Source organism: Salmo trutta, chromosome 36, assembly GCF_901001165.1.
Source record: "Salmo trutta chromosome 36, fSalTru1.1, whole genome shotgun sequence".
In the NCBI taxonomy this organism is placed as follows: domain Eukaryota; kingdom Metazoa; phylum Chordata; class Actinopteri; order Salmoniformes; family Salmonidae; genus Salmo; species Salmo trutta.
Genome location: NC_042992.1, coordinates 33,978,386 through 33,993,873, shown reverse-complemented (window position 1 = coordinate 33,993,873; position 15,488 = coordinate 33,978,386). Strand labels below are relative to the sequence as shown.

General features: G+C 41.7%; 1 protein-coding gene across 2 annotated transcripts; it reads right to left on the bottom strand.

Annotated features, from left to right (window-relative positions):
• Positions 1–3,177: 3,177 nt before the first annotated feature.
• On the bottom strand, positions 3,178–15,480 carry LOC115176176 (tyrosine-protein kinase STYK1-like). Of its 2 annotated transcripts, XM_029736029.1 has the most exons (10): positions 15,016–15,480; positions 12,903–12,958; positions 9,253–9,468; positions 5,860–6,093; positions 5,262–5,443; positions 4,599–4,676; positions 4,040–4,254; positions 3,896–3,936; positions 3,652–3,748; positions 3,178–3,482 (listed from the first exon to the last, which is right to left on the bottom strand). In XM_029736029.1, the coding sequence occupies exons 2-10, from the start codon at positions 12,955–12,957 to the stop codon at positions 3,287–3,289; spliced, it is 1,314 nt and encodes a 437-aa protein (XP_029591889.1). In that variant the 5' UTR covers position 12,958; positions 15,016–15,480; the 3' UTR covers positions 3,178–3,286. The 2 variants fall into 2 exon arrangements, with proteins under 2 accessions (XP_029591889.1, XP_029591888.1); XM_029736028.1 differs by lacking the exon at positions 15,016–15,480 and having other exon boundaries at positions 12,903–13,135.
• Between the last annotated feature and the right edge of the window lie 8 nt (positions 15,481–15,488).

Genomic DNA, 15,488 nt, shown 5'->3' with positions numbered 1-15,488 from the left:
TGTTGGCTGGACTGCCTTTGTTTACGCTGTAGAGAATCATTGCGTTATCTCTCTGTGGAAATTGTGGCCTTTTTAAGTAGTTTCGACGAGCGAAAATAGAGCTAGAACGGAGTCGTCCGTAAAAAATAAATGACGTGTTTCTTATCATTCCGTATTTTTACGAGCAGTTATGTATGGTAAGGTCATGTAAAGCAATGGACCGTTGCCTTTACCAACCATTACTGGGGAGTAGCAAATATACTGGCCTAAGGATCCTTGACAAATAGAGGGTGACATTTTCTGTCCGCTGAAATTAGAAAACAAATGTACAATTGGTGCACAGGATTTATATATTAAAAAAACTTCCTTTTTACAATGCACGTGAGGTGGCAGCAATAATCTATGAGGATCTGAAGTACTGGTACACCTGATCCAAGTTATACCGTCCCATTGGCTACTGTAGTTTTCCAAACGTGTTTCAGATTATATGCCCTCCTGTCTATTTCAAATGTTTGTGTTTTTTTTGTAAAATCTTTGCAGTTTTACACACAGCATGAGCTATTTACAGTAGTGGACAGAACATGTCACCAAGGTCGTGTTCATTAGGCATCAAACAGACGAAAACTGACTGAAACAGGGAGGGACTACCTGGACTTGTCCAATAAGAAACACTAATTTTCTCGCTGCATGCCCTAATGAACATGACACTGGATTGTGGTCTTCCTCATAGCTTTCCTCATAACTTCTACCTATCCAAGGCTTTTGTTACAGAAGCAGTGACTGTGGCTATTATGAATAATCAATCATCTTATGTTTCGGTCCTCTGCTAATTGTGTGTTTACGTTTTAAGCTTGGAGAAGGCGAGGTCAATATCATGCAAAAAAATAAACAAACTACCAGGACAAAATGGAGGGGTGGTAGTGCTTTTATTTTGAAACTGATTTGAGTGTTGTGTCGACTGAATGTTTATTGTGTGTAATAGCTAGTTGTGCTCTTTACTTTACAGTCCTTTGATTGGTTAAGACTTCTGAGTTTTTTAAGGCATATTTGTTAGGTAGGGATCCCAGTTCAAATAAGGATCACTTTGCTTTGTTGAACAACATATGCCTTAAAGGGAAATATCAAATGATGTATGATATACATGTATGGTGCATTTTTCATCATCATGATGATGTGGCCGGTGACAATTGCTTCTTAAAAGTCCAATACTGCATCTTGGAAACTGCTGACATGCAGAACATTTTGGGATTGTATAAAAGCCGACTAATGGAAAAATATTTACAAAAGATAGTTTTTGAGCGGATTTACTTACTTTCCCTGCTGGGCTAGGTTTTATGATGATGAGGCACTTAGCCATTTCTATTTGATGGCACTGTGGTTGTTTAAAGGGTTAAAGTGCGAGTGACCATGTACAGTAGAGATATAGAGCTAGTGTGGGATAGAGACCCAGGTAGGGCCTTGGAAGTCACTGGCATTAGAACCTGCAGCAAGCAGGGAATCTTCATTTTGTTGTCCTTCGGCCTTCGGAGCCACATAGATATTCAGTGGACAAATATAGAAATATACATATATTATTCTTTAAATACACAATATAAGTACAGTGCCTTCGGAAAGTATTCAGACCCCTTGACTTTTTCTATATTTGGTTAGGTTACATACAGCCTTGTTCTAAAATGTATGAAATCGTTTTTTTCCCTCATCAATCTACACACAATACCCCTTAGTGATAAAGCAAAAACAGGTTGTTAGACATTTTTTGCGGGTTTATAAAAAATAAAAAAACAGAAATATTACATTTACATAAGTTTTCAGACCCTTTACTCAGTACTTTGTTGAAGCACCTTTGGCGGCGTCTACAGCCTCGAGTCTTCTAGTGTATGACGATACAAGCTTGTTGGCACACCTGTATTTGGGGAGTTTCTCCCATTCTTGCTGCACAGCTATTTTCAGGTCTCTCCAGAGATGCTCAATCAGGTTCAAGTCCGGGCTCTGGCTGGGCCACTCAAGGACATTCAGAGATTTGTCCCAAAGCCACTCCTGCGTTGGCCTGGCTGTGTGCTTAGGGTCGTGGCCCAGTCTGAGGTCCTGAGCGCTCTTGAGCAGGTTTTCATCAAGGATCTCTCTGTACTTTGCTCTCTTCCATCTTTGCCTCGATCATGACTAGTCTCTCAGTCCCTGCCGCTGAAAAACATCCCCCCGGCATGATGCTGCCACCACCATGCTTCACCGTAAGGATTGTGGCAGTTTTCTTCTAGACGTGACACTTGGCATTCAGGCCAAAGAGTTCAATCTTGGTTTCATCAAGCCAGATAATCTTGTTTCACACGGTTTGAGAGTCTTTAAGTGCCTTTTGGCACACTCCAAGCGGGCTGTCTTGTGCCTTTTACTGAGGAGTGGCTTAATAAAGGCCTGAATGGCGGAGTGCTGCAAAGATGGTTTTCCATCTGGAAGGTTCTCCCATCTCCACAGAGGAACTCTAGAGTTCTGTCAGAGTGACCATCGGGTTCTTGGTTACCTCCCTGACAAAGACCCTTCTCCCCCGATTGCTCAGTTTGGTCGGGCGGCCAGCTCTAGGAAGAGTCTTGGGGGTTCCAAAGTTCTTACATTTAAGAATGATGGATGCCAATGTGTTCTTGGGGACCTTCAATGCTGCAGAAATGTTTTGTTACCCTTCCCCAGAGCTGTGCCTCGACACAATCCTGTCTCGGAGCTCTACGGGCAATTCCTTCGACCTCATGGCTTGGTTTTTGCTCTGACATTCACTGTCAACTGTAGGACCTTATATAAATCGGTGTGTGCCTTTCCAAATCATGTCCAATCAATTGAATGTACCACAGGTGGACTCCAATCAAGTTGTAGAAACAGCTCAAGGATGATCAATGGAAACAGGATGCACCTGAGCTCAGTTTCGAGTCTCATAGCAAAGGGTCTGAATACTTATGTAAATAAGGTATTTCTGTTTTTTGCAAAAATGATTAAAAACCTGTTTTCTCTTTGTCATTATGGGGTATTGTGTGTAGATTGCTGAGGATTTAAAAAAATGTAATCCATTTTAGAATAAGGCTGTAACGTAACAAAATGTGGAAAAGTCTAGGGGTCTGAATACATTCCGAATGCTATATGTGTTAATACCTGAGCGTTTCATCAGTCACTTATGTTGTATTGAGCATAGTAAGGGACCTAAAGCTAAACAAGTTGTGTTGTTTTGACATTTAAAACGCTCTCCCAGCAGTCTTCATGATAATGTGAGAAAAGCAACACTGAACGTAATGTAGACCTTGATTTAAACGACCATCGCAGGAGCCAATCAGAGAACAACGTAATTGTAGGCCTCTCCAAATCCCGCCTCCCGCAGGTACTTCTCAATGTCCAGTGGCTCAGGCACTCGAAGAACTGTCCTATTGTTGGCACTCTTCTCTCCTGATTGGAGCTTCTGGATCACCTCAGCCAATGCAGGGCGCTCGTGTGGAGTGAACTGGCCACAGGACTTGATTATGGAATACCTGAAAAAGATACAGTAGCTTCTGTAACCAATGTAACTTGTTTTGTGGTAATCGTTGTGGCCATCTTTACCAATGTCGAAGTGAACTATTACAGCACTGTTATAATCATATGTTTTCTGTCGTATATCAGGTAATCATTCATGTATTATTACTTAATGTGGTCTCTTACAGTGAGTTAGAACAATTAGCTGGTCTCTTCTGAGACTTTCCTCTCTGGAGGTATTGAAGAAGATCGCCGGCCATGACATTAGGGAATGGTGGGTCACCTACAAAGTGGAGGAATAAATTATGAATTAGGGTGTGTATACAAGATAAACATTATAATAATGAGATAAATGTTTTTCCGATTAGTGATGGTTATAGCAGTTCAGTAGACCAGTAATGATACATTATTTATTTAGAAAAGCATTTACCTAGTGTCACTATTTCATGGAGCAGAATACCAAAAGACCAGCTGGAAAAAAGGATGGTCGGAGAGTTCATTGTGGAAGTAAAAAAATCACATGTATTTTTGATAATTTGTGTAATGGATATGTCCAATCAGATTGGCGACTTACATGTCACTGCTTTGGCTGACAGGTCTCCTTGCCAATACTTCTGGAGCCTGCCACTTCCTCATCTCAATGTTCTGCAGCTCTCCTGGAGTTCCTGCTTGTGTTTTCTTACAGTATGCTGGACCCAATCCCCACAGTTTAGCCGTTAGGTCTCGACCAACCAACACGCTCCGAGCTCCAACATTGCCATGGATACAGCTCTGACCGTGCAGGTATTCCTGAATACACAATTAGAGAAGATGTTGTGTTTTAATATGGCTATGTGACATTCAAGCGTATGAAAGCCATTCATACAGACTAATCAAGTAGTTATGGCCAGGAGTTTTTTAAAAACATAGGTAAAACTCTTGGCCCCTACCAATAGGTTCAAATCAAATGATAATTTACATCAGCGGTTGTCACAGTGCTTATACAGTTCTGAATAAGAATGATGTAATCATCAGATTGACATTTTATAACATACGCACTCAACTTGAACTATCATTTTTAATTGTAGACAAAATGACAGAGATGGATGATCACTTGATGTGTGGGAAGGAGAGCGAGAGGGAGAGAGACCAACCAGAGCAGAAGCCACTTGTCCTCCCATGGTGAAGATGCGCTGCTCTGTGATATCGCATGGGGACTCCACACCTGTGTCCTGCCAAGAAAGAGCACTGTGAGTTTCCACTCACACTATCACTAATGATCATGTCCATATTCACTGTAGTCTACATGAGTTACAGAGTGTTTGCTCAGCCTCTTGAGACCCACATACAACTAGAATTTTCAGGCAAACTGACGACAATTTACGTAAAAGATGTGCGGGCAGATCTCTAGTTTGGGCCGTTTCCTAACATATCAGGGTAGTGTTCAGTATACTCCAGTCCGTAGCAAAACATTTTGGTGAAACAATAACTTGTCATTGGACAAGTTCAAGTAGGCTACCTCTCCATTTCACTCTGTTTAAAACAGTGTTCTCCCTACGGAACACCCCCAGCTATTTGGTAACTTACAGTAGGAGTACCCACAGAGTTGGATAGAGGACTCATCATGGATTCAAGCCGTTTTAGCATGGACATTGCTATTGAGGGCTTCTACCGTGCTTCGCCCATTTTAAAGTAGTCAATTGGGTGGTGATTCCTATGGGTTGTAGCCTCAATGATGCTGCCCATGATGTCACAGACGCTATAATGGCACAGATATAACGATGAGTCCTCTATCTAACTCTATGGGAGTACCATACCTGTCGACACCTCCATAGGAACCCCAGCAGGTCCCTGTGCACCAGTTCCTCCATCACGGTTATGAGGGGGGTACGTAGGGAGACCACGCCCATCAGACCAGGCAGAAAAGGGTGGGGCCCCAGCTCAGACAGGAAGGAGGCAAAGCCCAGGAAGGACTGGCGCTCACTGTCATCGGCTGTTTCTGGGGTGAGAAAAGGTACGTGTTGAGATTGACTACGTTGCAGTCAGACTGCATAGAATCACTGATCTACAAATCACCTTACATTCAAATAACTACTCATTATACTATCAAGATTAGAGATTCTTCACCTTGCCTTGCTTAAACTGATCTTAAACTGTTGTATGTTTTTCTCCTTTATCTGGCAGTAGGGTACTCATGGGAAAGTTAGTCAATTTTGCTATGGGTTGGACTAGGTCTTTTGATTTGAATATCGAGTTAAGATCACAAGATTTCATAGTAACACAAAGACAAGATAACATCCCCAAGATTGCAGGTTTTATACTCGTATAAGCCTCAAGGTCTGACAATACACTGAGTGTCAGTCTCTGGATGGGAGCGTCGATTTTATAATTCCAATGAATATCAAAGCATGTTACCTTTAAGTGTCCGTAGAACCACGTCTCTGTTGTCCATCCTTGCCCTGTAGAGGGTGACAGAGTCGTCCGGTTTGACAGAGAACGAGAGGGGCAGCGGAGTGACCAGGTTGAAAGAGCCATGCAGTCTCTCTCTGGGCGTCTCCGGTACGGCAGACAACGTGGCTGGGGTGTCACGCCGGGTCGGAGTGCTCATAGGTAACTCCTCATGCTCCAGAGGGTTCAGCTCAGGAGGAGCTGCAGGTAAAGAGATGGGTATTGCATATATATCAAATTATATATGCAGTGGTGTAAAATACTTAAGTAAAAATACTTTAAACTACTACTTAAGTCGTTTTTTGGGGTATCTGTACTTTACAATTTTTTTTAAACTTTTCTTTTACTTCACTACATTCCTAAAGAAAATAAGGTACTTTTTACTCCATACATTTTCCCTGACACCCAAAAGTAACAGGAAAATGGTCCAATTCACACACTCAAGAGAAAATCCCTGGTCATCCCTACTGCCTCTGATCTGGTGGACTCACTAAACACACATGCTTCATTTGTAAATGATGTCTAAGTGTTGGAGTGTGCCCCTGGCTATCCATAAATTTAAAAAATAATAAAAAATGCTGCCGTCTGGTTTGCTTAATATATGGATTTTTTAAATTATTTATACTTTTACTTTTGATACCTAAGTATATTTCAGCAATTAAATGTACTTTCAATACATAAGTACAGTATATTGAAAACCAAAGACTTTCAGACTTTACTCAAGTAGTATTTTACTGGGTGACTTTCACTTTTACTTGAGCCATTTTCTATTAAGCTATCTTTACTTTTACTCAAGTTCGACAATTGGGTACTTTTTCCACCACTGCATAGAAGAGACCTAGAGATGCAACTCATGCATTACAAAACAAACATAAGTTTCTGCCAATGCAGGCTTTTTAAAGTAGATAAATACACCATATTCCAGTAGATTAATATATGCCAGGAGTTTGTCTAGTTTTGGCAAACATTTACATTAAAAAAATTAAATAAACCATATGGCAATCATTGGGCTTAAGCAATTGACTAAGTATGAGTTTTACACAGTTTGTAAATACTTACTACTCTACTGTAGTTCTAGTACAGAGTTAGTTTCGGATATCTCTGACCTTGGTGCAACGTAACCCACTGGGCACAAACGTGTGCTTCAGTGTTTCAATGTAAGATGTCAAAGTACTGTGATGTGGAATCTAACTTGAAAATGAACTGGATTTGAAAAAGTAACTGTTTTGAGAAAATACATTTCAATCACAGGATTATGTCGTCATTGTAACCAATTTTCAACATAGACACACCTAAAATATGTTGAATTTGTACCTTTGAAACAATGTCAGAACTTCAACGTTATATCCACTATCAGAATTTAAAAAACAATAGACTGGGCGGCACGTCCTACTGGAGAGTTGATTTACAACTATTCATTTGGTCTCCCATCCAGGGTTTTAACCAAGCCCAGCTTTTATATTGGTCACAGCCTACTATCAATGTGCTATTGTGAGAATGATTATTGAGAGGCCTCTTAGTAGAAGAATATATTCACTGTTGCTATTGAAGTCATTCCAAAAGGGTAGTTTTAACAGAGCAAATGAAATGTCATCAACAGCTATTGTTTCAATTTAACCCAGGGTTAAACAAAACATAGACAATACATATAGGCCTAAGGTTTCAAGCTTTGGTTGAATTCAAATGTAATCTTTAAGTTAATCATTAATATGTTGGATTCACGTCTCTATCTCAACCTAAAAATCAAAGTTAAAAAATAGTACATTTAAAGTTTGATTAGATTTAGTCATATTATTTAACTTTGGTTGAGATGGAGACCCAACATATCAATTATTAATTTGTAGACAAACTGGATATTGAATTGTGTTTGGTTGTCATCGCAACCAAATATTAATATTTGAAGGAGATCTTCTGCTTGAATAGTTCCATCTGTTCCACTGACTTAATCAGCCTTTAATCACAGTTTGTCTACAAATGAATAATTGATATGTTGGATTCATGTCTCCATCTCAACCAAAAATACAAGTTAAAGAATAGAATAGAATAGGAAATTAAATCAAATTAAACTTGAAATACACTTTAAATAAAGTTTGATGTGATTTAGTTATATTTTTCAACTTTGATTCTTGGTTGAGAAGGAGACGTTAATGCAATATATCAATAATTCATTTGTAGAAAAGCTGGAGTTAAAGTCAGACTAAGTCAGTGGCACAAAAGATACAAATGTCGATATTTGGTTGTGTGGACAACCAAACTTTTGCAATACAGTAAATAGCCAATTAACTTGTCGACAAAGTTAACAAATGACATGTTGGATTTAGGTCTTCAACTAAACCAAAAAAGTTAAATAATATGATTAAGCCAGTGGCTCAGATGAACCAAGCATTAGATCTCCTTTAAATGTCAATATTTGGCTGCACTGTCAACCAAACACAAGTCAATATTACTTTTGTAAAACACTAAATAGCCTAAAGTTAAGGCTATTGTACAAACAAATGTAACAGTATTTATTCAACTTTAAAATGTGTAATGCATCCATGGCCACATTTTGAGGTTAACCTCTTGTAACTACACGGAGTATACCGCACGTTAGGAACGCCTTCCTAATATTGAGTTAGCATGCAAAGATCGTAGGTCTGTGGAGATCTTTACAATTGCTCTAATAATCTGTACAGAATCTTCAACAGTATGTATCACTTGCACTATGTACTTTTAATGTAAACTCAACTGCACAGTAATAACACATTCAATTGTTGTATAAATACAAAATATCTGACATTGTATTTCCAATGGAATTTGGTTGTGCTTTTAGATGGTTGAAAGCATAGTGATAACACATTGGGAATTCAACAAACTTCTTGCTTTCTTTTTGAGTGTGAATAAAGGCGGAAATCTCATTGATCAACGTCCCAACCAAATATTACCCTAATTTCCACATTGAAATGATGTGGTTTGCCCAGTGGGAAGCTAGGCAGTAACAACACAAGGTCTGGGGAGGATGTCGGCTTCTATATGACAATTCGAAAGGGGGGGAGAAAAAAACTATTCAGGGGAGGGTCCTCATCAGACAGACAACTCTCCCAACAAATCACGAGTTTGGGTAGGCAGGGATTAAAATGCAAGCGGGTACTGTGCTCATCTTTAGCTAGGGCAGTAATGTGACCGGTGACGCGCTTCCCCTTTCCAACTCGTCCTCTCTGTCACAACTGACAACACAACTTGTAAAGATGTGTTAAGCTGGAGCATTGATTCATTGCCATTTGTCTAGACTCTAGAGAGACTTGTGCATAGTGGGAAGATACTTGTGCTGGCTCATCAGTCAAGCTCATTGGCACTACATCAATGTGCACACCAACTTACCCTCAATGCCCTGTAGGTTCCATCTGGCACTTTTCCTCTGTGTGTGTCTGCTCGACCTGCTGGTGCTGTGTGGTCGGGCTAGGGTTACTGTGGGGCGTCTGCGGTTTTCCTTTCCAGGGCAGTACCTCAGCAGGAGAACGATTAGCAGAGAGACCAGGAAGCTTGCAAGGAGCAGGACGGGCACGATGATCACTTCCTGTTCATACACTGTGATCTCTGAGAGAGAGGGAGAGAGAGAGAGAGACTAAACTCTGGTGCCCAAACACTAGGTATGCCCTGGAGCTGTTGTCAGAGGACAGACGTGGGTCCCCCAGCCACATTATAATTCACACAGGCAAAAACAACCTGATGAGCCAGGTAGACATTAGGTGCAGAGCAACAGGCCCAAACCCCACCTAATGTCTACCTGGCCCACCACTCCACCCTGGACTTGAACAGCCTTTTACAACCAGGTCCACCTCTACAAGGCAGTAATCCCAACTTTTGCCAGGACACTGAAGGACATCACCCTCAACCGCAAGCCCCAGCACCTCACACAGGAGCAACAGAACAACGGACACCCAACCCAGACCAGCGAGACACCCTCCCAGACCTGCAAGACCCCCTCCCGAAGGACTTGCACAGAGAGAACCCACGCCAAGAGGACCTACACCCAGACCACATCCTCACCAGCCACACCTCAACCAGCTGAGACCACCCCAAACAAACTCTGGCCACATCCTATATAGGCCCCCCTCATATCAGACATATGCCTTTTCTGCCCCCCCCCCCCCCCCCCCCCCCCCCCCGCTCTGCCCACACTGACTGTAATGGTCCGGTCCTAAACCACACGAAAACAACACTACACACTATGGAACACAAAGCTTTTACCATCTCATCCTGACATATACGTCTGATGTCATCTGCCTTTGGCCTAAAGAGCAGGAACCCAGACTTCATCAAAGAAATTGGAAATACAGACATTGTCATCCTACAAGAAACATAGTATAAAGGAGACGGACCCACTGGTTGCCCTCTAGGTTACAGAGAGCTGGTAGTCCCATCCACCAAACTACCAGGTGTGAAACAGGGTAGAGATTCAGGGGGTATGCTAATGTGGTATAGAGCAGACCTAACTTACTCTATTAAATTATAGTGGGTTAGGTCTGGCTAGAAATTCATAAGGAAATTATCTCAACAGAGAAAAATGTCCTCATGTGTACTACCTATATACTCCCAATAGAAAACTCATACTTTAACAATGACAGCTTCTCTGTCCTTGAGGGGGACTAGTCTGTGGTGACCTAAATGCCAGAACTGGACAAGAACCTGACACTCTCAGCACACAGGGGGACAAACACCTACCAGGAGGTGACAGTATTCCCTTCCAGATATGCTCCCCTAGACACAACTATGACAAAACAATGGGTCACTGTTGCAGCCCTGTAGCACACTGGGTTTGTACATAGTCAATGGTAGGCTTCGAGGAGACTCCTATCGTAGGTACACCTACAGCTCATCCCTTGGCAGTAGTACCTTAGATGACTTTATCACTGACCTCAACCCAGAGTCTCTCAGAGCGTTCACAGTCAGCCCACTTACACCGCTATCAGATCACAGTAAAGTCACAGTCTACCTGAACGGAGCAATACTCAATCATGAGGTATCAAAGCCAAAGGAACTACACAATATTAAGAAATGCTATAGATGGTAGGAAAGTAGTGCAGAAACCTACGGGGTATGGTAGTAAGTGCCAGGCGCACCATTTTGAGTGTGTCAAAAACTGCAACGCTGCTGGGTTTTTCATGATCAACAGTTTCCCATGTGTATCAAGAATGTGTATCAAGTCCACCACCCAACTGTGGGAAGCATTGGGGCCAGCATCCCTGTGGAACACTTTCGACACTTTGTGGAGTCCATTCCCCGGCTGTTCTGAGGGCAAAAGGTAGTGTAACTCAATATTAGGAAGGTGTTCCTAATGTTTTGTCCACTCAGTGTGGTACATGACACTTAAAAGAAAACAGGTGTGGTCTAGGATTTGTTTTGAGTAGGAAGTAGGATAAACTTGAAGTAGCAAGAACAGTACATGCCAATAGGAATGTATTTCAGACTGTTTGTCAGGGATGATTTAGTGCTCGTCATTCCTATCATATTCATAAGTTACTTATTTACACTCCTTTCATTTAAAGGTCCAATGCAGCCGTTTTTATCTCAATTTCAAATCATTTCTGGGTAACAATTAAGTACCATACTGTGATTGTTGTCAATTAAAATGTTTTTTTAAAAAAAGCTTCTTAGCAAAGAGACATTTCTCAAGCAAGAATTTTGCTAGGACTGCCTGGGAGTGGTCTGTGTGGGGAGGGAAAACATTGAAAACTAGTTATTGTTGGCAGAGAAATGTGGAACTCTCTTTCTTATTGGTCTATTAACTAATTTACCGCATGGTGATGTCACCAGGCAGGCCAAAATACCATCCCCAAAAAACTGGCTGAAATTTCAGCCGATCTTTTCAAACAGCTCTTACACTAAAAGGGTATTATCATCATTTTATTACAACCTCATAGTGTGGAAATATATTCAAATATATTCAAAACACAGGAAAATCACATGACTGCACTGGGCCTTTAAGTGCTCCTTAAATAGCATACTGAAAAAGGTGTGGGTGGTGGTGCAGTATGTTTGCACCACACCTTGATTGTTTGGCTAAGTCAAGCTACTCTGTGCCATACAACGTCACTAGAATGTTTAAAGCCAATTGATAAGAATTTAACAATCTGGTTTTGATTCATTTTCAGGTGATCCATGATGCATCATCAATCAGCTGTTCTTGTTCCTTAGAAGCTTCTGGGGAGTCTGAACTCTCTTTCTCCTAGCCTGCGCTGCTCTGTGGCTGACATTGCGGCTGACAATGTGGCTGACCCTGTGCTGCTCCCAGCCTGTCTTGTGTGCATGGTGGATCTGAGTACTGTGACAGCAAACACAACACATTTCTCTTATCTTTGTATAATGGATCAGAAAATATTGTATTGTATAGTATTGTATTAGGGCACGCAGCGGAAACAAAGTCTAGGTCTTTTTTCCCCCTGCGTTTGGTGCCTACTAAAACCAGCCCCTCCTAACTATATTTCACATGTATCTATATTTATTTCACAGTTCCGCTGCTTTCTATTCTATGTATCCAAGGTGTTTTCTAGCTGTTTGAAGTGGCTTTATTGTGTTGGTTGCAACACCTTTGTTACAGCTCTGTTTGGTAAAGGCTGGGCAAGGGAACAACCGTCTCCACCCGGAGAGATAGCCATATTTATCGAATGTATTTACTGTGATGATGATCATGTGTAAGCACAAATACAATCTCAGTAATTGGACAACCAGTTTGTGGCAGAATGTTCCGTCGCACTTTTTACACCGATGGGAATAATAGCAAAAACTCACCTCACAAGAAATCTATCAATGGACAGCTGACTGTCACATGGTTAAACACTTCCTTATCATTTCCATAATATTGTCTATCGAATCTAAAGAGTCCAAATGTATGGAGTGTTTTCAAGCAATGCCTTTGGCTCGGAGTCCCAACAGCTTGTGCACATGCAGTAAGTTGTAGAAGGGGAAAGACAAGGGGACCCGGGAGAAAAACGAGAGAGGAGTGGAGCGAGGAGGAGAGGAGCGCTCACCGCAGATGGTCTTCCCCGGTTGACACTGGTTATCGGCGTCAGAGTAGGATGACATCCTGAGGAGGAACACACACGGATATATCATCATTAGATTACCGTCGGTCAGCAGCCTCATAAAGCCTTTCGGGCTGCGATGACCCAGCATGGAGTGTCCAACACCTTCCGCTGTCACACAAGACACATATAAGGGCGTCTGGAGTCCGTTAGCTCCATCTAGGCTGATCAGTGGCTGCTTCAGAGAACGGAAAAAGACTGTACAGTTTGTGTACTTTACATACAATTTCCGTATTCACTCCATGTTGCATGTCTTGCACTCCCCCCCCCCCAATTAATAACAATGACAATGTGAGTATTTTTAACATGTTTTTGTTACACTGTGTACATATGTTTTTGACTGCTAGTATCATCATATCATCTCAATTGTTGAATGCAGAACTGAGATTAACCCTAGATAAGTAACTATGGTATCTGGGTAGATCTGATAGTGTCTGAATGGTGAGGCAATTTAAGGTGCAGTCTCATGACTATGACTATAGTACAATCACACACACAATGACTGCATAAGAAGGCAATATTGATAGCTCAGCAAGGGGCGTCCAGTATGACACCAACTTGGCAACGTTAGAGCGTTAACCCACGCTTGGTATTTGGGATGTGTGTCCTAAAGACGTTAAAACCCTGGATGGGTTGGGCGTGCCGGAGCGTTGGTACCGCAGCATTGTTTGCACAATAGGCCTGGCCCGTCTGGGCACAGTACAATATGTCACACTCAACTTCACAATTTATAGGCCTCATTATCAAACAGTCTGACTTTTATTGTTCACTGTTAAGTCTCGGATGACACCGCTGTTTGAAGTTATTTTGATATGATTTGGGCATGACGTTTGAAAAATGCTAAGACAGACTGGCTGGCTTACTTGCTGACTAGTATTCAGTGGAAGTGGACAGGATATCATTATTGAAATGGAGTTGGCAGGGTCAGGGCAGGTCAATGTGAGAAGTAATTACTAGGGGCTAGACAGTAGGAAGAGACTTGTGTTGTGTCTGAAATTGCACCCTATTCCTTATGTAGTAGACAACTTTTGACCAGGGCCCTATGGTTCCCACTACATAGTGGACAGGCTGACATTTCAGACTCAGCCCCTGTTTTCATTTGATCACCACAGAGATAAAACAACAACTGGTTGTATGGAACAATTGGACACCCATTCATAGCTCTCTGGACATTTGTTTTTCAAAAGGAACTACAATTTGAATCAACTTGAGAGGACAGAGAGTGGGCCATGGTAAATGTTCAAAATGGCAAAAGGGATCAAATACTCTGTCACCTTGAGTTACGCAGGTTGTGTTGTTTATATATTAATATTTAGGATTTGAATACTATAATAACATCCTTAGAAACAGATTGGCACCCATGCTATGTCCATCTTCCCTTACTTTAATACATTTAAGTCATTTAGCAGTTGCTTTTATCCAGAGCGACTTACAGGAGCAATTAGGGTTAAGTGCCTTGCTCAAGGGCACATCAGCAGGTTTTTCACCTAGTCGGCTCAGGTATTCAAACCAGCAACTTTTCAGTTACTGGCCCAACGCTCTTAACTGCTAGGCTACCTGCATGTCTAAATAAACACAACCAAAATAAATCACAACCTGTCTACATAAAGGATAAATCAAACTCAACACTTTGAAAGTCACCTGTTCCCCTCTCATCCACAGTATCCTATTTCATAATCAATCGTGAAACTCGATCGTGAAACTTTGGGTGTGTTTTGTCACCTACTTCCGTCACTGTTCTCAGGTAACAATAATGAGTCACGGTCACAGCACACTCCTCCGCTTAGTGCTGTTTGGAAGCACATTCTGACAGCATTTCTGAGTTTTCCCTCCCTCACCTCTTTCCAAGTATGTTTGTGTCACTCAACCAGTCTGGCTGCATTGCTCTTTGACATGCATTTCTCACACACAACCCGACACACACATAAACACCCCGCACATGATACCAAACATGGAACTTTTAGGATATTTCACCTTGTATTTTAACCAACAATGTATTCTACCCTTTATTTGAACCAAAACTGTACATTTATTCACTTATTTTATTGTGTCAACTTACGTGGCATGCTCCCTGTGTAAGGCTGAGTCTCAATGATGGTGTAATGGTATTATGTCCTCAGCATCCAAAGCTTCTGTAGTGCCCCTCCTCACAAGAAGCACTAGTAGAATCACACTTTTGATATTAACGATCGTCTATCACCCTCCATTGTATTGTAACCCCAGCATGTGACAATTGGCGTCTCCCACTTTCCCAACTTCTCTATCTGTCAATCTCCCTCTTCTGTTGCGTCTCTTTCCTTGTGTCTGCTTTGTAACTCTCCCAGGTTAGCCCTGCCCTCTCCTGCACCTTTTCCTCCTCACCCTTATCACCTGCACAGGGTGAGTTCTGTTTGGGGCTTTTAGTGTGTCCCTTAGTGTGTAAAGTGCTACAGCGTGTGGGTTTGCGATGCCCTCACAACTATCTCAAACTATTTTTGTCTCCTCCTTATCACCTGTCTCCATCAAAGGTCAAAGGTGTGGTCGATTCACACT